At 49.8% G+C, this 24,859-nt stretch overlaps 1 protein-coding gene across 1 annotated transcript in view; it reads left to right on the top strand.

Moving 5' to 3' along the window:
• The first annotated feature begins 1,537 nt into the window (after positions 1–1,537).
• The window catches only part of REEP1 (receptor accessory protein 1), a 52,005-nt gene continuing 28,683 nt past the window's right edge, over positions 1,538–24,859 (top strand). The window contains exons 1-2 of the mRNA XM_032186115.1: positions 1,538–1,712; positions 23,066–23,138. Of these exons, the coding sequence (XP_032042006.1) occupies positions 1,681–1,712; positions 23,066–23,138 (105 nt within the window). The 5' untranslated portion in view covers positions 1,538–1,680. The remainder of the gene's footprint in view (positions 1,713–23,065; positions 23,139–24,859) is intronic.

Below are 24,859 nucleotides of genomic sequence, written 5' to 3'. Positions count from 1 at the left end.
ACAGGAGGGGTCTGTGTCCTGCTTACCCTCATTACACAACCATTTGTGCACAGAGATCTGTGCCATCTACTTGATATCGTCATGTCATTAGCTGTCATAACGTGCTGGAGCGTCTGCCAACTGCCAGTCTAAAATCCCACGCTAAACAATCCCGATACATGAAAAACCTTCAGTAACAGGTTTCTGAGAATCTCTTTGGCTACGATATAGCAGCGAGACAGCTACAGGGTGATTCACAGCCTTAGGCTTTGGGCTAGGTGGCCTGATGGCTTCTTCTGGAGAGAAGCAGCTCTTCCGGAGAGCAGTTTTGTCGGAGAGGATGTCTAATTGACACTCGCTCATAGCAACAGCCCACCCGGCGGCAGGGATGTTTGGTGGTGGCCCCAAACCCCAGCTGTGGTTCCCAGCTTGTCCATAACCAGCAAATTCTGCTGTTTGGCCTGGAAATGCTGCTTCGGCGAGGAGGTGGCAGCCTGTTGCGGGGCCCAGCGTGGGGTGGAAGTTCCCTCTGGTGGAGGAACGGACCCACTACAGAGGTTGGGGCCTCGTGGCGCTGCAGGTGCTTGGCTTTTTGAGGCTCCACCTGGGAGATTGCTTCTGGAGGTGCCAAACTTCACGTGTGCTGCAGCTTTAGCTTTTATTAAACTCTGGCTTTTGTGGGAATCGGGTCGAGAGAGCCTACGTGGGACGTGACGGGAGCCTCGTTAGGGAGGACTTTGAAGAGGAAAGGCGTTGGGTAAGGGCTGGGTGCTGCGAGGTGAGCTTCCCCTGGCCGAGATGGACAGGAGGATGGCTGGGGCTGGTGAGATCTGCGATCAGCTCCTCGCTCTGCTGCCTCCCCTTTGAAATACCGAGCGCCACCCCAGTTCCTCGCAGTTTATTCACGGCGCAGGGATTTCAGTCGCTTTCTGCTGCGCCGTCCCAGGCTGCTGGGTCCCTGGCCTCGACGCCTGCCTATAAAACACCCCGTAAATTTCCACGGGAGGGCCCAAACGAAACCCAGGGAGGGACAACACTTCAGGATGAGCCACCCTCTGCTGGGCTGCGTGTTGCTGGTGGACAGGCTGGGAGAGCTTGGGGAAGGGAGGCTCAGAGGGTCCCCTTTGTGTCCCTAAACCCCCGAGGGGAGGCTGCAGGGAGCAGGGGCCAGGCTGAGAGGCGCTGGGCACAGCCTGGAGCCCAGGAGCTCCCCCTGAGCCCCAGGCAGGGGCTGCCCAGAGCCTGGGGGGCTCCTTTTGGGGGGGCTCCAGGAGCCGCTTGGACTTGGGGCTGTGCCCCCAGCTCGGGCTGCCCTTACTGGACCAAATCCTAAATCCCCAAACCCCAAATCCCTCAAAAATCCCCCAATCACAGCCCCCCGCACCCCAACCTCCCCCATCCCACCGGGGGCTCCAAACACCGGGGAGGCGAGAGCGGCGCTGGGAGGGGGGTACGGGCACGGGTACGGGCACGGGTACGGGTACGGGCTCGGGCTCGGGCTCCTCCTTCCTCCACCTCCTTCCTCCTCCTCCTCCTCCTCCCGGAGCCCCGGGGCCCTCCCCAATCCCCTCGGCCGGGCCCCAGTGAGGCTGCGCTGCGGCTGCGGGGCCGGATGGCCGAGCCCGCCCGCCCCGCTCCCCTCACTCGGGCGGCGGCCGGCGACGGGCGAGGAGCCGGGGCCGAGCCGGGAGAAGCAGAGCCATGGTGTCATGGATCATCTCCAGGCTAGTGGTGTGAGTAACGGGGAGGGGAAAACCCGGGGGGGGCACAAGCTTGGGGACACGGCGGAGGGAGCGAGCGACGGCCCCTTGGGGTCGCAGAGGTAGGGAGTGGGGGAGGCAGCAGCTTGTGGGCACCTTTGTTGGTGCTTTCCTTCCCTCCTCCCTTCTTTCCTTCCTTCCATCCTTCCTCTTTTCCTTAAATCCTTCCCCTTTCCTTTCATCCTTCCTTTTTTCCTTCCATCCTTCCCCTTTCTCTTCCATCCTTCCCCTTTCCCTTCCATCCTTCCCCTTTCTCTTCCATCCTTCCCCTTTTCCTTCCATCCTTCCCCTTTCTCTTCCATCCTTCCCCTTTCCCTTCCATCCTTCCCCTTTCCCTTCCATCCTTCCCCTTTCCCTTCCATCCTTCCCCTTTCCCTTCCATCCTTCCCTTTTCCCTTCCATCCTTCCCTTTTCCCTTCCATCCTTCCCTTTTCCCTTCCATCCTTCCCTTTTCCCTTCCATCCTTCCCTTTTCCCTTCCATCCTTCCCTTTTCCCTTCCATCCTTCCCTTTTCCCTTCCATCCTTCCCTTTTCCCTTCCATCCTTCCCTTTTCCCTTCCATCCTTCCCTTTTCCCCTCCATCCTTCCTTTTTTCCTCCCTTCCCTCCCGCAGTGTCCCCCCCCCAGCCGCAGCCGAGGAGCGTGAGGCTCCCTGCACCTGTCCCCCAGCATCGCCCCGGCCGCTGTATGGGAAGAGAAAATATCCCTGGAAATCCTTCCCAGCAAACCAGAGGGGGGGGAAAAAAAACACAACAACGAGCTCGGGGTGTGCCATTCATTCAGCTGCCTGAGAGATTCGGGGAGAAAAAAAGGCGTTTTCCGTGCCGCCAGTGAAAAGAGCGAGAGGTTTGTGCGCAAGGTGGGGCAGCGGGGTGGCCGAGCTGTCACACACACACACGCTGCCTTCTGCAAACGTGGCTGGGGCACGCAGTCATGGCCATCTCTTGCCCCTTTTTCTCCTTCTGGTAGCACCAGCCCAGCACATGCCGTGCTCGGAAGGCACTGCGGAGGATCAGCGAGGGGCTGCCGCTTTCCTTTGTCTGGCAGAGACGTGCCGGGAGCTTGCACCAGCAGCACAGCCCCAGGGAGGCGTTTGCAAGGTCTCCTTTTTTTGCCCTACAACATGAAGCATCAAAAGAAAAAATCGGCTTGGTTTTAGCGCTTTCCGTATCGCCGAGATGTTGGGTGGCTGTTGGGTGTGAAAGGTTTGGGGCTTTCTAGAGGTGAATTTAGCCCTCGGGGGTTTATGGTCTGGATTCAGCTGCAGCTGTTGCTGTCTGGTTTGGGGTTTGCACTTCATTCTGAGAAAGCATCTGAAATATTTCAATGGTTTAATGTGAGCAGAGTACCTGCAGATATCTCTGCTGATAGCAACACAAGGTGTAGCGTGCGTTGCCCGTGGCTGCTTTTCTTTCCTCCCTACGAGGCTGATTCCCACTTTGCAAATAGCTGTCATCATGCATCCAAGTAACCCTCAGGAACAAGGAGTGTCTAAAGAGAGACAATAATTGACCCTGCCGTAGCGCACACGCACTCAGGTGATTTCATCTAAGGCACACAGACGGGGTAAAAATCAGATGGGGCAGGGCAAAGAGCAGTTGACATCTGCATGCAGGTAATTAGCTGAGCACACAAACCCTCCCCAGCTCCTCAGCTGCATCCGAGCAGCATGTCACAGCCTGACAGAGCTGTGCAGAGGGCGGTGCCGATTGTTTGTTACACCTGAATGTCAATGGCAAATAATAATTCGGAAATGCGATTTAAATATTGGGCATTTGGTGGTCGCAGTCATAATTTAAAAGGGAATCTTGTGCAAGCCAGGCTTGCTCAGCGCTTCCTTTGCACCACCACTTTGGCTATACCCAGCCTTGGGGGATGTTTTGCACCAGGAGGTGCTGGTTTGTTGTGATCCCAGCAGGAAACTCAGATGCTGTGTTGCTTAAAATGCCACTTTTGGGTGGTAATATTATTAAAAAATGAGGAGAGTGTAGGTAATCTGATGTCCCCTCAGTGCGGGTGGCTGTGTGATGCGAAACAGCCCTCTGGGCTGGGCAGATCTGTCTGGGCAGGGGTTACCTGGTGGTTTGGTCTTCTGAGCCCTTATAGGATTCCTTTAGAGGGGAAAATAATAATGATAACATAATAATAATAATAAAGCAATTGTAAATTCATCATTTATACTGCCAATACGTTGTCAAATGCAAGGGCTGCTCACAGGAGAACCTGTTGCTGCGCCTTTTGGTGACCACAAGGACAGGCGGTGGCCACTGCGAGCTCCCCACGGGCTCCTTCCTTGCAGGTCGCCAGCCCAGTGCATCCCACAGCCCGGGGAGTGGGGACAGCACGAGATGGCTCGGAAAGCCGTGCTGTGTGCACTGCAGCACAGGCCTGCACCTGGGTTAGCAGTTTTGAGGCCACAGACTCCTCTCCGTATGCTCCTTTCGGCTGAGGATCGCTACAAAGATGTCATGTACCCAATCTGATTTCGAATTGCCAGCTCATCCACCACCGCAGCTAGCCGGGCTCTGTGCAAATGCCACCTGGTTAGGCTTTTTTTGTTCCTGCCCATGCCTATTCAGCTGATGTTTTCCTCCAATCTTGTTAGCTGATGAGGATTATGAGGGAAGGTGGCGCGGCGTGGTTTAGTCACGCTGTGAATCCTGCTGTCTGCTCTCAGGGCTTGCGCTGATCTCCGTGGGGATTTGCTGATATGACTCAGGAACCAACCTCAGCTCTGGCTCCTGAGTGCTTTGTCACTTCCATTATCCCCGTCGTTTATCTGCGTCATTTATTTATTATAATTTTTAAGTATCAGGTCTGTGTTTCAGTGCCCTTTTACATGTGGGCCTTGGATATATTTCACTTAGCAGGCTGCTGTGGTGGTTTGAGCATCAGCACACCCACAATTTGATCGTTGCTGTCTCAATCCTGGCGATCTCTGCTTGCAAAATGGTGCTGAAGGAGAGGAGGGCTCCTCGCCGCCTCGGCATGAAGGCAGGCAGTTGACTGCAAACCATCTCTGAGGTCGTTTGGTGCTTAGGTTTTGCACTAATGCTGGTGGGGAGTGCGTGCTTGTTCTGTCCTCCAGCAGAACTGATGGCTGGTAGCCTCCAGAAGGGGAATGATAGACATTTTATAGACATTTTAGAGCACTGCTATGGCTAAAGACTTTATTATTGTCAGGATCTGCTCTGGGTACCGTACAAATACCAAAAAAAAACATAATCATATCCCTGGACACCTTTTCCTTTGAAGACCTCATGTCTCAGCCTAGCTGCAGTCCAGGCGTTTGTTTTTTTTTTTTTTTTTTCAATGACTACAAAATCAGGATGGGCTTTTTCTCGTGGTGGCAGCTTACAGGTGGCTTTTACAAAGGGCTGTCTGGGATTCCTGTAAGTGCAGCAGTTGCATCTTGGAGTCGTTTGCTGCTTCATCTCTCACAGTGACTGGAATGGGACAGCATCAGTTCCTGGGAGTTAATTACAAACCCTTATTAATTTATCCTCTCTGAGTACATCTCCAGGGACATCCTGGCACACCTGTAGTTCGGCTTCCTCAGTTACACCTTTGGCTGTGGCCTGGAAGTATTTCAGAGTTAGAAGTGGCGTGTATAAAGGAAGCCTGGGAATAACGTGGCAATTTTATTCTTGTCCAAGAACTGTGCAACTTGCTTCTTGTGCCCAGGCTGGTACAGAACATGGGTACAGCTTCGTGGGAGTTAGGTGCTTCATGTGGCCTCTGGAGAGCCTTTTGGTCAGGAAAACGTGGCAGAGGAAGGAGGCATCAGCGAAATGAGGCAGGATCTGACAGGTCATCGATACGCGGTGGTGCTGTGTGGCTTCAGCCTTTGAACTCCTGCCGTGAAGAGCGCATTGCGAATGTATGTATGGTGAATTAGCACGCCTTAATTATGCTTTTTTTTTTTCCCTGCGTGTTTTCTTTTAAAGAAAAATGTCAGCAGGGGCCTTTCTGGTCCCTTACGGTTTGCTGTGAAGTGGGGTGGCAGCCTCGGGGGTGCTCCATGGGGAGTCCCAGCCCTATGGGGAAGTAACGGGGATTTGGGGCTCTGTCAGAAGCAGCCCGGTGTCTGGCTGCCGCTGGAAATAGGGAGAACAAAACCACAGAGGACACAAAGAATTCTTCGAGCTGATGAGGGAAATCTCCTCCCATCACAACTTCTCAGCTTTTCCTTCCTAAAACGTGGTGCTGTTTTAGGGTGGGTGAGATCGGCCACCCCCATCCTCAGCTGGTGTAACCCCCCCGCGCCTGAGGGAGCTGTGGATGGAACCCACACATCGGGAATGAATTTCCATCACAGAGAAACCCAGCAGATCCTGCCTCCTCCTGCTTTCATGCGTAGGGGAGGCCCGAGGAGATTTATGAATGGAGGAACAAAGTGCTGGAACAGATCACACAGCAGCAGAAAATGGTAACCAGAGGCACACAGCCACAGGATCTGTGCTGCAAGCCCTCAGAAACAGATCCTGCAGCCCAACATCTCCATTCCCTCTGCACAACGAGCCCCCAGCCCTTGGGGGCAGAACCTGCTGGCCCCACAAGCTGACAGAGGAGCATCCAGCGCAGGTGCCACGTTTTTTTTTTGCCCTTGGTGTGCTGCAGGGGGTAACGCTGCCGCCTGCTTCGTCAGCCGTGACCCAGATTTCCCTGCACGAGCGCAGATGTGCTGGAAATGCTCTGAGCCCCGGTGGGGAAGGTTGTCTTGTGTGCACGTGCATCCATCACAGATGTTACCGGTCCTGGTTTGGTGAGGCAGGATGTTTTACCTGCCTGGAAGTCGTGGCATGGAGCTGAGGGGCTTGACCTTTGCAGCTGTCCTAATACAGGCTTTTACCTTTACGAGACCTCTTCCATTCCACCGTGTTTAACTACTTCCAAGCGATAATTTAGGCTTGTTAGTAGTGTGGTTTTTACTGCTATTTTACTTGTAAAGGCACCGGGGCACAGACAGATCGAGTGAAAAGCTGTAGCAACGGGTAGCATCTTTCCTCCGCGCTCCTCGAGCAAGAAATTAATGAAAGAGAATCGGGCGCAGGGTTTGTGGCTTCTTTTAAGGGTTGTGGGAGAGCAAAAATACAGACTTAAATAGAAGCTACCTGAAGCAGTGAACCAAGGACTTAAATCTGCTGAATAATGATGCGTTTCCTTCCATATCGTCAGGCATCCCAGTACCTAAAGCTGGTTCCTTAGTCCCAGCAAGGAGATTCGGGTGCTGGTTACTCCACCTGTGGTCTCCAGCTGGCTGGCAGCCCACGAAAGGGCTGCAGCTGTGAACCAGAACCCCTCCTGCAGGCAGTTGTTAGTTCTGTATAAACCGATTTAATCAGGTGTTAATATTTTTTTTACTATATTTTAAGTTAAAAGGTTTGTAATTACAACTACTGAGTTATGGTTTTATGAAGTGTTTTTGTAAAGTGTTCACATTTCAACATTTTATGGATTCCAAGTGACTTTCATATCATTTATCCTTAAGCAACAGTGTGATGTGAGATGAGCTGCGTGTTCCTTTCAAAGGCTCAGCTGGTCCAGGGATTAAAAAGGTTGAGGAAAAAACTCTTCCATGCTCTTCTTGCAGTTAACGGAGGGAGACAGACAGCCCTAAGAAGCTTCCATTAGAGGTAATTTGCTGAGTAAAGAGCTGCTTGGCCAAAAGGAAACGCTCTGTACCGAGAAGATAAAGGAGGGTGTGTAATCACACCTCCTGCTTCCAGGCACCGAGCAGAGCATTCAACTCTCTGCTTTCAGCAGGCAGCGCTGGTAGCGTGGAAACTCTCAGGCTGGTCGAAAAGGTGGGTGAAGAGGAGAGCACTGCAGGAGTGGCGGCCAGCTTGGGTTGTTGTAGAGCCATCGTATGACACGGTTTCTTCTGTGCCCTCGTTGAGGATGTGAGTCTAGATTTTGTTTTGTCTGACCGTAGCAAAAAGTGAGGGCTGCTCAGCACATTTCGGGTAGCTCCTGGGGAGATGAGATGGCTCAGTGGAGGGAAGCATGTAATTAAGCGAGTAATCAAGCAAAGCACTTACCTGGCAAAATCTCACTTAAATCGTCGTGTACTTGAGCTTAATCACATGCTGCTTTCTGCAGAGAAGGCGTCACGTCCTTTTGTTAGCACTCCTGTGATTTTTAGAGGATAAACCCTTTTGGGGTGGGAACCCTCAGTTAGGTTGTGTGGCACCCTAGGCAATAGGGCTAGGTCTCAGTTTGGTTCTCCCAAGTTCTGAGGTAATACAAAAATCAATAACTTGAATAAATGCAACTGTGCCTTCCAGGCGGATCATTTAAGATCCCAAGCTCCCTGATGATTTCACTGTGACATTATTAATGGTACAGTGCTCACGATCTGTTTTGGCATCTCACACACGTGTAATGAGACAAGATCTCTGCTCTGAGGAGCTCATTTAAATCACTGAAATACAAGCAAAACAGGTGGTGAGCTGAGTGAGGAGAGGGAACCAGAAGAAGCAACACAATGAAAAGTGGGGTTTGTCTGGCCGTGATTTGTGTGCTCCTGAAGAGGACTGAGATAAGGGGATGCTCCTGCTAATCCCGCAGCCGGGACCCAGGAGCAGCATGCCAGGACTGGGAAATCAGCGGTGCACAAAACAACTCCATCATTTTGGTGTGAAGCACAGAGCAGGCATCTTTAGTGGTTTGTTTCTTTTTGTAGACACATTTTGTAGGATCTACCAGGGATTTTCGTTTGATCTGGGGGGTAAAGCAGGGATCTGCAGACCACCAGAAGCTTCCAGCTAGCCTGAAGAAGGGCAAGGACGGTACTGAAGGAGAGAAGATGGTCGTACAGTGAAAAGAAACGAAGAGTAAGCATTATGTTTCAGAAGAGATGCGTTTATATGGAGGCAGAAGGTTTGAAGTCAGCTTGGAGGCTGACTTGTAGGAGTGACGGGGGACAGCTGGCAGCACTGGCCTGGAGTCATGCTCAGTAAAGGTTTGTTTCTCCTAATGCTGCTCGCTTGCTGCATCCCTTCCTATTAATGCACTAATTGCTGATAAATTAAAAACCACCCAATTCCAAAGGAGGAATCAATCAGCCAGTCGATAAGGCTGCGTTCTGCATTTCCCCCTCCTCTCCTGTGGAGTAATCTTCGGCTTTGCAAAGTGGCAAATTTTACAGGACGACACAAACGGTTACTGAAGAACCTATTTGTGAGGAGCTAGGAGGAATGCCCCTCACGTCTGGAATTTTCTGCTGTTTTGGACACGTCCCAGGGATGCCAAGGCAACATTGGAGCCTACGGAACAATTCGGTGCTAGCAGCAAGCCGCAGCTCCCGCCCCAGAAGCACTTCAGATCTGGCGACTTCATGCTGCTGCCTCCTTTCACTCAGCTCGGCTGAGCTCACTCATTCTCTTCTTTGTTAGTAATTTCTAAATAAGTATTTTTAGAGAAAACCAGAAACTGGAAGGAGCTTCTTGCCTGGTGTTTCAGAGGGAGGCTCGTGAGCAATACTGGCTTGGTGTGAGGGAGGAGGGAAGGAGCTGTCTGGTAGGTGTTGTATGGGCATAGCGAGAGTCTGGGTTCAGGTGTGCTGCAGGCTCCCTGTGGGAAGAGGGCAGGTTCTTTTGTTCTTTCCTAAGTTGGTTCCTATAAAATAGACTTAGTGATTACTGTTTAGATGGCCAGAAGTTTTCTCTACATGTGGGAGGCTGACACGGGAAACCCAAGAGCTGGAGGACGAGCACGAGATGGGTGGCTGGATGGAAACGAGTTGGTGGTCAGTGTTTGTGTTGCACTGAACATGTGCTTCTGCAAAAACAAACACAAAGCACTGTTCCAGCTGGGATGGCTGCAAATCAAAGCAGAGAGGCCAGGGATGTAACAGACACAGGCTCTGAAATGAGGCTTTCTCCCTTCATCCAGCTCTGAGCTGGGGGCTGTTTGCATCTTCCCTGGCTTCCCTGCAGCTGTTTTGCAGTTGAACAAAGGATTCCACTTCCCAGGTTCACTGTTTTCACTCCGCTTATAGAGATTTCAGTCCAAACAGAGAGATGTTGCTGTTTGGAAGGAACATTAATAATTAAGCTGAGATGCTCAAGAGAATATGCCCAATAAGGCTGGGTTTGTTGAATTTAAGTAGATCATCATAATTTCCATGGCAACACGCTGCTGTCCTATATACAGAAAGGGTCTTTCTTGTAGGAGCAAACCCGGGGAAAGCTGTTACTTAAGGCAGATACCTTAAAAGCACAGACAATGAAATAAAAGTAAACAGCTCCCTGCACGAATGTTGGCATTTTCTTGTGTTTGTAATGTTGTGCTAACCTCTTTCTGTAGCTGTCACACTGCAATCAGTTCAACCAGTCTTCTTTTGGGATGAAACCATGATCTAATGATCCTTTCATAGTAAATCATCCCTCTATGGATATACCTATAGGGGTATGTACATACATATATCCACAGCACAAACTACCACGGTGATCTTGAACAGATCTAGTAAAATCTCTGTGCCTTACTGCCTGTAATTGTGTCTATGCCAGTACTCTCCCATCTCACAGCGTCAGATAAAGCTTGTTTCATCAATATTTGGGTTGCATTTGGAGATCCTTGTGCCTGGTGTGTTACAGCTGGCTGTTAGATGGGAATCTAATGACAGTCTAGCACCTGCAGACTTAGAGGTAATGGATTAACCACGCATTCGCTTAGAAGATTTGGAGATTTTTAGAGAGGAATTGCACCAAATCCTTTTCTCTAGTCTAGCAATTGGTAAGTGCATCATTTTCTACATTAAAAAAAAGAGGTCAGAGTGATCAGAGTACAAAATTCTTGCAAAATGCGAAGGCATCAACCAAAGAACACCTCAGAAAAGGTGGGATTTCATAGAGAAGTTCTCAGCGTGGTCTAAAAAAAGTAGCAGCGAGGGAAACAAATCAGTTCATCAGTAATAGCAGGTCCTCCCTTCTGCCAGTGGAGTTAGACTAATTGATGCACTGCCAAATGTTAACAAGAACTGCCACAAAAATTCCCAGTCCTAGCTTGTGGTAAACCTGAAAGGAGCAAGGGTGGATGGTTTGCAGACAGAGGGAATAAATAGCTGGAAAATGCTGATTCAGTGCAAGCCTCAATCGTTTTCTTATCCCTAAGGCAACGCGAGGGCTTCGGCTTGTGTAAGCTGGGGCAGCGAGCGATGGGAATCTGCCCAGGTGAGCATCCCAGGGCTGTGCTTGTGGCGTAGAAAGGAGGATGCTGGCTGGGTCCTGGAGGATTGGGGGTTACGTGGTGGAAATCGGCCAGTTCAGGACAGCAGAAGGCTTTTGTTCCTTCTGAGCCCCAAGGGAAACTGTCTTTGGGAGTGGCTGGCTGAGGACAGAGGGCGATATATCTCTGACAGGATGGTTTTCCTGTCCTTTCTTTCCCCGTAGCGTTGGCAATTTTATCACTATATTATCATGTAGCTTTGCTTGTGCTTCAGCAAGCAGAGCCCATCAGGTGTGCCAGCCCAAGGGCTGTCATCAGGACACGTGTGGCTTCAGATCTGGAGCTCTCCGTGGAGCTTCACTGCTGAGCAAAAAAGCTTTGGTACCCCCTGAAAGCTGACGGGGAGGAGACTGCCTTCTGACTGCCTTCTTTTAAATCAGTTGAGAGAATCATCAGGATTTATTGCAATAGACATCCCTGATGATACAAACCCCACGCACGTTTCTCCAGATTATTCCTAGATCAGTGCAGAAGGAGCAGAGCTGGCTGAGAGACGGCACAGAGCCAGAGCTGAAGATCTTCCCTGCTCTCCACGAGGCAGGACGTGCGTTCTAAGTGCGTAAAGACCGTGCCAGATTTTGCATGGCACTGAAACCTAAACTACTTGGCTTTCCTTGTGGTTTGTGTATGGTTCGTAGCTAATCCCATGTAAATCTGCTCTGTACGACATCTCCCTCTCCCTCCTCTAGAATTTATATATGGACTAGAGAGTTTGCCTCTTATTTCTTGCAGCGTGCCCTGAGGTTTCTGCACTCCGACATCCCGCACAGCCACTGGGATAACCCCGTCTCCTTTCCCAATTATTATTCTGCTGCGGTTTGCAGATACTTGGCTGTAACAAATCAGATCCCCATTCAAAACGCCATTGTGCTTTAGGTAGATTCTTGCCACCGAGAAACCCTCCATCCAGGCTGTCAGTCCATAAATGGGAGCAGTCTCTAAAGAGCCAGTTCGCAGGGCACGTTTCAGCCCCACGCTGCCGTCGAAACAATTCACCATTTCACCTCCAACAGCAGGGCTTTGTTCCCGCAGGGTGGCCGTGGTCGTGCTTCTGTGTGAATCTTCTTGTCTGGGAAGGAGAACAAGCCCCGGGCTGTGGCATTTAGAGCAGCACGTTACAATGGATAAGGAGCGATGGAGAAGCACAGATAAGATAGCAGTGTGGGTGCTCCCACAAAAAGCACAAGCTGCCTTCTCCGGCAGCTGCTTGCTTAGAAATTTCTCTAGTGGACTTGGGAGCACTGCCTGCCTTTCCCTTTGCTTTCCTCTAAAGTTATTTCTGCAAAGTCTCCATCTGGCTCCGACACCTGGGTTTCTATTTCATGTTTTGTTCTGAGTAGCTGCCAGTTACATATGTGGAAGAGAAGGTGAGAAGGGAAAGAAGGTGAAGTCGCTATGCCGAAACCTTCACCGCTCTGAATTGTACAATACACTGCTTTTTATTTCTTTATTTTTTTTTCTAATGCTCTCAGCCACAGCCTAAAATTTAGGAAGATGCAAGAAGTGAGAGAGCAAAACTGAATGCAAATGGGAACACGACATCTTCTGTCAGAACGACGACTGAATATCTGGGTAACAATCTTGCTATCTGAAGCATCTAAAAAATCCTTAGTCAAAACCCTGCACCAAATCCAGAGACTGGATTTAAAATCCTTCATTTTATAATGCGTGCTTATATATTATGCACCAGGTCCTCTGATTTATCTTCTAGACCTGCAGGAGCGTTTGCATGCTCTTTTCTGGGAAATCATTAAGTCTGGGAATTCATTCTGAACCGAGATGTTCCTCTAAGCACTTCCGAGAAATCACCTGCTGAGATTAAATGAAGAAATGTGCGTGTTGGCAGTACCCAAGCACTAAGCAGGGCTCGCAGAGCTCACCCAAGCGTGGTGATGGAGGTGGTAAAGCCCAGCACAGAACAGCAGCCTGGGAGCTGCACAACTGCACCTTCTGTTCCCAAGTTTCACGTTGACTCCACTTGGGCTGTGACCAAGCTGCTGATTTCCAGGGGGGAAAGCATTTAATTTCCAGTCAGATCAGTGGAACCTGTGGCTATTTGTTGTCTCTGAACGCTGCCTGGCATCTAAAAATTCTCACCCTGGCAATCTCTCGAAGCAAAGCCTCTGAATTGCAGTTGATGTGGTGAAGGTCTCAGGATGAAGTGCTGTGAGATGCTTCGTGCTCGTCCTCACCGTTAAGTTTTTCCTGCACTTTATGTAATAGATAGTTGTTAAATTTATAAGCCATAATGCAAATGAATAGCAGTAGTGCTAGAAAAATCAGTGGAAGGTGAAGGAACCCCCTTCCTCTGTCTTATCTTTAATTTAAAGACCCAATGTTGCCTGACTGAACATTACAGGGACTGAAATTTACAGTCCGTGGTGTAACAGGGATGTGTTTAAACTGGGAGAAGCTATGACAAGGTAGGAAAGCACTAGGAATTAAACAAAAATCAGCTGTTGGTCCAGAAGTATAAAACCTGGAGATAGCTAATGAGATCTTAGAAAGATCTGGGAGGAGCTGGGAGCCATCTCTTCATGGCAGAAAAATATTCACTTGTGGATGAGGTAGGGAAGTTAAATAGAAATGAAGAGATCAGAGATGCCAAGGCTCAGAAGAGAAGCTTTGTATCTTATGAAACATCCTAGAGTGCTGAGGAAATGTGTCTACGTTCTGATATTTCTACCTTAATGTACACATTTGTACATCCGTACTCTTTGTTGAACAAAGAACAAAAGTATTTTGCACAATCCTGTGCAAACCATGTGAGTTATATCTGCCACATGTACCTGGAAAGTGGATTGTAAATCAGAAATTTCTAACTTTTACTGTGGTTCTGGGCAACATGCAAGCATTTCTGAGAGAAAGAGGTGAATTTTCGAGGCTATGCAGCTGCATCTCCTCCTGAGAGGTGTGTTAGGCATGAGGTGTTCGCCCACACACTGTGCTGGTGTGCTCCAAGCCGGACCAAGTGGTGATCTCCTGCTCAAAACGGACAAGTTAAAGGCACAACAGATGCACGCTTGGCCTGTGAGTGCTGCACGGTGAATGTCCCAGCTGGGGAGTACCCAGCTGAACTTCCCAATTTCCCAAAGGCTTGGAGAGAAATCACTGAGGAGGGTGAGACTTTTAAAGATGTTGATAATTCTGTGCCTGGGGTCTTGCTGTGCACCCAGCTATAGTCCTGAAAATCCTCTTAGCATTAGTAGGTGAGAGAAATGAAAGCTTCCTAAATCCTGGGGGGTGGAGTTGTGCTCTTACTAACACAGGTGAACCCTTTCCAAATGCAGAGTGTAAATCTTCTCGGGCTCAGTTTCATTTCACCTTGCAGCATTTCACCTGGAAAATACAGTTCTCCAGCTCCTAAAGGTCGAATTTAGACACTGTGCTGGAGACGGCCACTTAAGGAAGTCCTTTAAATCCCATTTCTGCTCGAGTGAAGCTTTTCTGGACATTACAGCCCCGATCCTTTAAAAAAATGATCACAGCATGGCTATTAGGCACGTGCATGGGTAATTAACTCTTGCTGTGGGCTTCCCAGCTCCAGCAAAAGAAAGGACGTGTGGGTTTATCTCCAAATACACACCACGGGCTATGGCATTTGGCACGCAAGTGGATAAACCAATAGTGACCTCCTGACTGGTGGCAGGTCCTGCATTACCAGAAAGCCTTTTTGTGACACTGCCCAGCAAACGACACGAGAGCTCACACTGTAAATGTGTAGAGTCGAGATAAGGGGAAATCTCGCTGCTCCTCGAGCTCACCAGAGAAGCAAGAAGTGCTCATAAATATTCATTTTGAGTTCCTCATTCCCTTTTTTAATGCTCTTGCTAATGGCAAACGAGTCCGTGTTAAACCCCAGCACGACGACAACGTGGGGCTGTTCTTCAGGCGTTCCCCTTGGCTGTCAGGTTTGGTTTTACAGGTGGTTTGCTGGATGGCCATTTTCAATATCTGTTCTGCTGCTTGCGTCCTGGAGAGGATGCGCTAAAGCTGTCCGGCTGGCAGGGGATCTGTGGAGAGCTGCCAGGGATCTGGCAGGGGATCTGTGCTGCTCCGTGGGTGCTGGGTGAGCCTGGTTCCTCCGGTGTCCACCCTGGAGGAAGTTCTGCACTCCTCTGAGCCCTAACGGTGAAGCTCCTTGGTAGCTCAGAAGCCATCCCTTATGTTTTTTGGGAGAAAACAAGGAGATCCAGTAGGTATTTTACCTCCTGACTGTGAGTAAGATGTGGAGCAAGACTAAACAGGGTGCCTCTGCACCCTCACGTTGGCTTGTTCTTCATTTCCCAGGTGAGCCTTAGTCCACCCATGCATCCCATAATGAGTCTCATACCCCACAGGCAGAAATTAACTTGCTGTAGGGTGCTCTGGAGAGCCTGTCCCATCGACTTCTTGGGATGGAGGCAATCTCCAGTGGGGGTGCTGGGTGTTACCTGGGCTCCCCCACGTGCCCTTGTGCTCCTTTGTGTGTGCGCAGCCCATTTTGTTACCCTGAACCCTAACACTGCGATTTCGGGTCGTCCACTAAATAATCATTTTCCTTCTAATTTATTTTAATTAGAGACAAATAATTCTGCTGGTAGTTGAGGCTGAATTGGGAGGTGTCGCCAGGAGCTTGATTATTCATTAGCGATCAGTGGCTTCGTTTCCTTCTGATTTCCTCTCCTTTATGTTCGGGTTTGACTGGAAGCTGCTCTGTATCAGCTTAGCTCCAGCTGGGGATCTCTCCCTCCTTGTTTATCTCAGCTGCAATATGCATTTCATTAAGACATTGTTATTATCCCTACAAAATGGAAGGATTAAAAAGGATGAATGAAATGAGAAATGACCCTAGAGGAAGGAACTCTGTTAAATCCTCACTAGAAATTCTTGTTAAATGCAGACGAGAAAACACTGGGAGCCTGTCTTTTTCAAGCTGTATGACGGTATTTCATTTTCCTTCCTTTCTTTTCTTTTATTTTCTATAAATTTTGCAGGTCCTAGTAAAAAGGTAGGTGCCCAGCCTCTCCCTAAAATGCTGCTGTAGTAGCCTGAAGAAATACCAAGCCGTGTCTTTGGGCTGGGAAGAAATGTGTTTTGCAGAGCCTGTGAACTCCCTGCAATGTCCCCGCTGTTAAATATAGCACCTGGCATTCTGATGCCACTGCTAATAACAGGGCTGAGGCGGTCTGAATATTGGGAAATTACCTGGGCAGTCATCTTGCCTTAGTTTTCCTACAGTCTCGGAGTTTGGAAGTGGGTATTTTGCATATTTTCTGTATATTTTCAAGTGGCTGTCACTGCCCCTCTCGTTTAAAATCAAGATAAAACCCCGATGAACTAGAAATAATCATAAATCAATGAGTGTGCGACCTGCTCTGCTTCTCAGGTCACTGATATTTATAAACCACTTAGAAATCCTTGTTTGAAATGCGTTATCAAAGCAAGAAGAGGAGTTTTAAAGGGGTTTGGGGCTTTGTTTTCCCTTTTTAAACTTAACTAGCAGTCAGATGCCCAGGTCTGGAAGAACAAAGTGCTTAGGACCAAGGTGGGTCCCGCGTGTTTTCTGTGTGGCCGGTCTCTCCGAATGTTTGATCCAGAACTTGTGGAGGGCTGGGGGACCTTGTGGCATTCAGAGCAGCCTGCTTGATTTGTGTCAGTGGATTGAACCATTGGTAGCCCAGGACTCCTTGTGATTCCATGAGAAACCAACATTTTTCATGGCTTTAGCTGAATATTTGATGTCTTTTCATCTCATTTGTAAATTATATCAGTCAGCTGAAATATTCCTTGCACTTAGTTAAGAGCTTCTGTATTCAGTCCCTGGGAACAGAGCAATGTGACTCTGAGGAGGCCACGTTGCAGCTAATTTGGACGAGTTACAGCTTGATGTGATGCTTTATTCCTGTTTTCTGTCCCACGAGTACAACACTGGGAGGCCAAAGCTGTCTTTCAGCGAGGAGCAGGCAAACGGGAGTTTCTGTGTCTCACCATCTCCTCCACCAGCAGCAGCACTTCAGGTTTGATGGCAAAACCATGCCCTGAGTTTCAGGATACACAGAGCATCCAGTTATGCTCTAAATTGGGGTTCCCGTGTGTCATTAAGTGTGCTAATTCATGCAGCATCGGTTCAGATAACTCCAGAATAATCCTTGCAGCACGATCTTCATGGTTTTATACGAAAATAATGAAGAGCTTCTTTGTTGCTGTGTGCTCCGTGTTTTATAACCCTTTTTGCTTAGAAATGAGTTGGGTTAGGTTATGTATCTCTTCCCTTTCCTTTTTGTACCATGAGCCTACCATAAATCTGTAGGCTAACTCACAAACCAGATTTGAAACCATCTGTCATCTCTGGAATTTAATGTCAGTGCTTCTAAAAACACCGTTTTTCCACATAATCGTCCCCCTCTCCAGCGTCAGAAAAAAAAAATAACAGCCCTTCCCATGTCAAACACACTGGTTGGTTTTCAAATCGCCACTTGTTTGGCTTGGAAAAGGGACCGGGGTCTCAGGGCAGGAAATATCGGGACAGTGCTGAGCAGGGAAAACACCACAGCACGTGGATGCTGAGCCCTGCACTGGGGAGCTGCGAAGATCCCGACCCGCAGCAGAGAACATTTCTTTTCCAAAGGGCATGGATTTTCTTCCCAGGATCCCATGCTAACGACTGATTTCTTCTCCTCCAAAAAGGTCTGGATGAAGCAGAGGGCTGCGAAGGGCAGGACCGACAGGGGAGGAGCGGCGACACGAAACACTATCTCTCGCAGGCAGCTGCTCGGGGCCTGGTGGCATGTGCCAACACAGCCCTCCTATCAGCCTGCAGCTTCCCACCGACAGCTTGGGGGCCCCACAGCATCCCCCCCCACACAGATCCTTCCAAATTTTGCCTCGGTGGCAAACAAATCCCCCTGGATTCCCTTCTCCACCACCGGGCCGGGCAGCGCGGAGCGGAACAGAGCAGCCTCGCGCCCCATCTACCTGCAGTAAATCTCCTTCCTAAAATAGCCGCAGAGCCGCGAGGTATTTTGATGGCAGGCACGCAGCCTTTTTCTGTCCTGAAGGACTGCAAAGAGAGCCTGGAGTTGTTGGCTTGTGTGCAAACCGGTGCCGTCCTGCCCGGGTCTGAAAGCAGCGCGGAACAATAGCTGGGAAGAGGGAATTAGCTGCTTGATCTTGGTTGGGTTTAAGGTACGGCACCGAGGGGTGTCGGGGGAAATGTCAGCACTGGGAGGTGCTTCGCTGCTGGTCGGTTTGGTAGCAGCACTCATCAGGTGCTAACATCCTAACAACCCCAATATTTCATAAGGTCTCCCCATCCGTGTTGCGTTTTAGCGAATTTTAGAGCATTTCGGCTCTTCACCTCTTTGTGCCTCCTGCGTGAGGAGGGGAAAAACGTGGTGGCAACAGGAGAGGAGCGTGCTCTGCTCGGGGAGGATCAAAACAACTTAAATTAGAAGCGCCAAGGCCAGCCCTCGCTCCTGCTATTTCTGCAGAGGGGACAGTGCCAGCTGTCACCCCCAGGGGGAACGGGCCGGTTCCTGGAGGCACCATGCAGGACACATCCTGCTGTAAAATGACCACGAGGGATCTGCAGGAGCCATCTCCCGGGGAATACCAGCCTGGAGCCTCCTCCTCTGCAGCTGGTGCTTCCCGGGCCCCAATCCCTCCGTGGCTCTCTGGGTTTGGCCTAAGTGACCGTGTCAGCCCCTTCCCTGACCTCGTGCCCTGCTTATTTTCGCATCCACAGCTGTCGGGTTCAAACCGGGAACGCAGGGCGCAGAGATGGTGCCGGTTATTTTTAATCCAGGGCGCTGCGCGAGCGTTAATTGGGGCTGATAATGAGGGACCCGGACCTCCTGGCACCCTCCTCGGCGGTCTCAGCCAGGAATGCTGGCGTGGTGACAGCTCAGCTGCTGCTCCGTGCGCAAGAAGCCACTGAACATGCTGAGGAAATAGGGAATATTTCAGCAATTCCTACACGTGTCCATCCCTGGGTTCGAGCAGAAGCTGGTTGGCTTGGCTGCTGGGTGCCGAGGGTATGGAAACTTGAGTTATTTGGGGGAAAATAAGGGCTGTTCCGTTCAACACGACAATGTGCCAAACGTTTGGGCACAGTAACTGGATGAACACAACTTGGCGCAGCTGGAGCTGTGCGGGTGTGTTTGTAAGAGCAGGTTGCCCTTCAGAAAATACGGATCCGCAGGTGTTCCTGGAGGTTTTCTCAGTCCTGCTCAGTGCCCGTGGGAATTGCTGAGATTTTCCACGTGTTTCAGTGGCTGCTGCACTGATGTCAGTTAGCGTTACGTGGACGTGGCTGTAGGAACAGGCCCCTGATGAGGAAAGCAGCACCACCAAGTCATCAGCACTTGAGATGTCTCACGAAGTCCTGCCAGCCCCGGTGCCGATCCCCAAGTACGCGCTGTTAGGAGTGTTGCCACGTCCTGCTTAGCCTCTCGCTGCGCTGGGAGAGCCACAGGAGGAAGAGGAAGGACGTGATAGCCAGGGTGGAGTGTGGCTGTGCCGGTAAGTGGGACAGGAGGAGGTTTGGTGCTGCTGCAGCTGCTCCCCTGTAGCGTGCCAGAGGCTGCTGACGAGAAGCCAAGGGTTCGGTTGCTTCAGTATTCCCCTGGTAATCAGGAAACCCCGCGATACAGGAAGCTTTGTCCTTTCCTGTGTCGTTTAGTGGTGAACTTGAATAAGGAAAACAAAAACCAATCCCAATCCTGTGCCGTGTGACTGCATAAACAAATCCACTTGGCTCCACAGATCAGCTCGGTGCGATAGAGAGAGTTCCTCCTCCTGACTCAGTTCTCTTGATGTAGCATCCCCTCAAGCTGCAGCAGAAGCAGGAGCAGTAGGGGCACATGTGTCTCCTTTTCCACGCTCTTTGGGTATTTTGGTGCTTCCCCCTTCTACCCTCAGGTGTCTTTGCTGTAGGAGAAACGATTTACAGAGCAATTAGCTGCTTTTATCGATCTTCACTGGTGTGCTTCCACATGCTTTCACCGCCCTTCTCCTTTCCCCTTCTGCATCTGTTGTGTCCCTTTGGGCAAATACCGACCAGAAGAGCACATGGCAGGCCAGATCGGGGACTGCTGCTGCTCTGCCTAATAGGATTATAAGATTTCCAGCACTAATCCTTATCCTCCTCTTTAGGCAGGCTAACCTTTTACTTAGATTTTTGCCTCCTGTTGCACAATTAGCTGACTCGTCGGTGATTTCTTTCCAGCTGCTCTTCTGGCCTTTTTCGAGATGCAGAGCTCCTCCAGAAGGGCACTGGAGGCATGAGGAGGACCTGGGGAGCAGCAGGGTTGGAATTGGCATGGTTTGGGCTGCTGCCCTTTAGATTTGGGCTGTCACAGTGATTTTGTCAGGCACCAGCTTGATTTAGAGGCGATGGGTCGGCACACAACGGAGAAACAAGGAGCACGGGAGGCCCAGCACGTGGGAGAAGACCCAAGGAAGAGCAGAGGACGAAGCTGGTGGCACTACGGCTGCTAAAAGAGAGGAGGGACAGAGCAGGACCTGCTAAAGGACCAAAGCAAGGGTTGGTAGGAGCAATGTTTTCAGGCACTGGAAGGGGAAGGTGAGAATATTGATCGGCAAAACACGCAGGGAGGCTGGAAGGGCTTAGTGGCCTGGGTGGAGGGACAAAGATCGGGCTTGTTTGTGTGTGTGCCGTGCAGAAGGAGCAATTTGGCAGCGGTTCGAGCGCGGGGCTGGAGGAAGGCAGGCACCAAAGATAACTGATTGCACAGGAAACCTGGATGAGGGGGAAGAGACGAGTATTGTCCTCAGCAGAGAGAGGAACTGGGGGGCGGAGGTAAAGGGCTGCTGTGTGCGTGTGAGTTAAACCTGCTCCACTCGAGCCTGGCGAAGGCAATAAACCTCAAAACATTGGAACGTGTCCGTGTGCAGGTGTTCGTCTCCCTAACCCTGTGCGTGCCTTCCAGAAACACCCAAATATCTTTCTTTTTCAGTTTGCGTGGCATACACAGAGGTGAGGTGGCTCCGGGCCTCGTCGTGAGCCGCAGCAGCGACAGGCTGGGCTCCAACATTCCCCAAAGCAGCCTCCAGCCTGGTAAACCACAGCAGCAGGGAATGTCCTTATAAGCACACAGCACGCCGGGCGAGCTCGCAATCTCCAATTTAGGCAGGGCACATCGTCTGGCTACCGCTCCTCCAGCTTTGCATATGCAAAAGCACTGCGGAGTTTCCTTCCCTTGCAGGAATCTTCTCAAGTGGTTATTGTCTGCAGCTAACCCGGGTCTCGCGATCCCACAAAGCGTTTGCTTCTCCGGGATCCAGTTACTTGCTGTTTCCAGCCGAAATCCGAGGAAACGAACATCGATCACTCGGTGATGAGTTGCAGGAAATAAAAACGTGATGCGGCAGCCTGGCCAGGCCAAGAAGGAAGGGCAGAAATGTGGTATTTTTTTCCTAAGCAGAGCCAAAACTATTAATGATAAGTTTGGCCGTTTTTTGGAATATCGTGGAGTTTTTCGGAGCACTAATTCCTCGGGGTAGCTCCTGCTGCCATTAAACTCGGAGGGAATATTTGTTATTAGCTTCAGTGCAAACAGCATCGAGGCATTGTCTGCGTGTTCCTCACCTTACCCGGCGTTTGTTACGATATTTCCAGGGTGAACAATGCAGTTGGTTTCCCAAAATCCTTCTGAGCATTCATGCTAACCCTTACACACAGCACAGCCCCCGTGGGTGTGAAACAGCTTCGGAGCTGCCTGTTTCCAGCGAACCTTTCTGAAACCAGCGTGAAGCCTTGGTGAAATGCTGATTCCCCTCCCTCAGTAGCTGCTTTTCTGAAGCCTGCTTTGTGCTTCAGGTTTTGCTAAGCTCTGCCACAGCAGGCATGATGAACAGCAGGCAGATTGTCTTCGGTCACTCTGGAAATCAAGGCATGTGCTGGCTCACTCCAGTCTTTCCCAAATACCTTCCTGAGCTATGGGAAGCACAACGGCACGCCACATCCCAAAGTATTAATTTTTAATGTCCTATGCACAGTAATGGACTCGGCTGTAATTATGGGTCCCCCGGCACACAAACACTCCTGGCAGAATGGAAAAAGCAACTGCGGCCCCACAATTAGGGGCTGAAGCATCGATCCTTTCCATTCCCAAGAGCAACACAAGCAGCCATAGGGGTGTAAAGCAAGAGCTCTGGTAGGAAGGGGGGGGATTTGCAAGCCAATAAACATCCCCCTGCAGCCTGTTAAATTCAGACTTTGCAGCATCATCCTGCTGCAATGAATAAAACCTGGGCAGGGCAAAGCGTTTCCGACAAGCCTATGCCTACGTCGAGAATAATCGAAGTGAACACGCAGCCAGGCAGTGATGCAGAGAGGAGTTAGGATAGAAATCTCTCTTTTTTTTCCCCCCTGCGGTGCTATTTTTAACGTAAGGATCCTTATTTCTTCCTTACATGAAATCTGGAAGCTGACAGCCTCCCTTTCAGACTTGGAACTGGAAGGAAACCGCCTGAAAGGAGGGGAGATTTCAGGAATGATCCTGTTGGCATGTCTTGGTGGGCAAATTCCTCCTTCTATAATGAGCCGAAATGAACTTCACCCAACAGCGCAGGGTTATTCTCCTTAGCAAGTTAAATGCAGGATAAGGCCCCAGCATTCAAACCCTCTGGCCAGTGCCACTTGGATGCCACTTTATTCTCCACCAGCTTTTCAGAGTTTTGAATAGAGGTTTTGAAAGGATTTTAGATACACAGATCTCGTTTTGTCCTGCCTCTGAAAGCAATATTGCTGCATTCCTGGTGTCACACTGGATTATTTCAAAACCAGATTTTTCATTTCCCTGTTTAAAGTGTGGTGGTGGTCCTTTTTTGGGTGTGGAACTCATAAAGCACAGCTCTAGAAACTGTTCCAAAAGGAACAACAACCTGAATTCCTCAATTCATGGCAATGGCAACGTGTTCTCTGAATGCAATGATGCAAAACGAGCCCTATCCTGTACTTAGTGCACTCAAGCTTGAAGTGGGTCCAAACACTTTTTACTAATGCAAGAAATACATTTAACAAATCAAAAATAATAATATCTGTCTGAGAGGAAGTCAATTTAATTATTTTTATCCTTTTTTTTTTCCAGGCTTATCTTTGGCACTCTCTACCCAGCGTATTATTCTTACAAAGCCGTGAAATCGAAGGACATCAAAGAATATGTGAGTAATGGGATTCGTGGCTGTGCTGCAGGGTTCGTTTTCTAAGATTGCCCCTGATCACCTTGTAAAGGTGTCACCTGGACTCTGGGAAAGCTCGCAAGTCTGTCCTGAAGGTGGGCTGCCCGATTGCCAGGCAGAGTCTCAAATAAAATGACTTGGGGTCCTGCTTCTGGCTCCTCTGCAGGATTGGTGCACCCTTTGACAAACGCATGCCATTTCTCTGGTGGTGTGAGCTATATGCAGCAGACATAAAAGCTGTTTGGCACCCAGAGCTGTGCGTGTTTTCCTTTGTTTCAAGTATAAATCAAAGCCTTTTCAAAAAGCCTTGAAGCTCTAGCTGCTCATTCAAAACAAGGATCAGAAGAGGCAGCTCGAAGTGCCTGTGACTGAATCTGCAGACAGAAACATCCTTCCTTGTGGAGTGACCTATTTACAGGCACGTCTGGCAGCTGGCTGTGCTGTCTTGTCCTTTTACTAAAAAAAAAATCTTCCTGGGCTTCCAGTTTCTCAAAGCAGAATTTAGGGAAAGTGAAACTGGGGAGAATCACAACCACTTGGGCGCTGTTTGAGTCCTGTAGGATTAGCACAACCTAGCCCTGTTAAATTCATTGAACCCAGCTCAGCTTCCTGATCCTGATTTTTCAGTCCTCTCAGCATCCCAGGGGTAACAAGGCCATTTTCTCCTCTGGGTAACAGCCTAGATGGCCTTCCCATTAAGCCCTTAGTGTGAGCTCAGACTGGGGCTCACCGTGGCTGCTTAGATTCTTCCATTTTCTTGTTCCTATCCATCAGATAACAATTTTTGATGTTTTGAGAATCAGAAATGTTAGAGAACACATCAGATACTTAGGGCAAAGTGTCCCCGCAGCCCTCGTGCAGCTGTGCCTCTCAAGCTTTGTGCACCCCTGACTTGGAAGGGCCGAGATCCCCCGTGTCTGCCACTGATAGGCACCACCTCCCTGAGTCCTTCCTGGCAATTATTTAGCTTAAGGGTCCAATTCCTGTTAGAAATTCAATTGCAAAAGAGAAACTCACGTATCGAGTCATGACCCAAGTGTGGGAACAACTGGTCTAAGACCCGGTCTACACTTAAAACTGTTTTTCAGTTGGCACACCAGCTGGAGGCAGGTTAGTCAGCAGATCATTTAGAAAGAAAAGAAGCTGTTTACACGGCCACAGTACAAACCTCCGTGTACGAATCTAAACTTGTATCACCGTGGTTTATTTTTATTCTGCTTAGTAACAGTCGTTTTGATCGATGTTGTTTTAGGCCAATCTAGGCCCATCCGCACCAGATCTCCGTTAGTGTTTAAGAGCTTTGCTGGCGTTAACGTGGAACTGACAGAACCGTGCTGGCAGCGAGGCTTCGAGGGACTCACAGTTATGTAAAAAGTCTGGCAGAAGCTGCCCTGGGAACACAACTCTCCCATGCGTTTGGCACTGCCACTCCACTGCTGTCACACTAAATATAAATATCAAAATATAAATATAAATGCAGGGGGAGCGGGCGTACAGCTGGGTGACCGGTGCTCAGGGAATAATTTCAGTACTTGTAGGCAGATGGAGAGACACTGCAGGCACTGCCCCCACATCAGGGCAGGGGATGGGGCAAGCCGTTTCAGATTTATTGCCTTCTCAAGTGTCCTTCCCCAGAGCAGCACCTGGTTTAGGTGGCCCTCACCCACTGCCTGCTTTCCAGCCTCCCCTCATTTTACTGCAGT

Source organism: Aythya fuligula, chromosome 4 (genome assembly GCF_009819795.1).
Source record: "Aythya fuligula isolate bAytFul2 chromosome 4, bAytFul2.pri, whole genome shotgun sequence".
Classification (NCBI taxonomy): domain Eukaryota; kingdom Metazoa; phylum Chordata; class Aves; order Anseriformes; family Anatidae; genus Aythya; species Aythya fuligula.
This window is presented reverse-complemented; position numbering and strand designations above follow the sequence as displayed.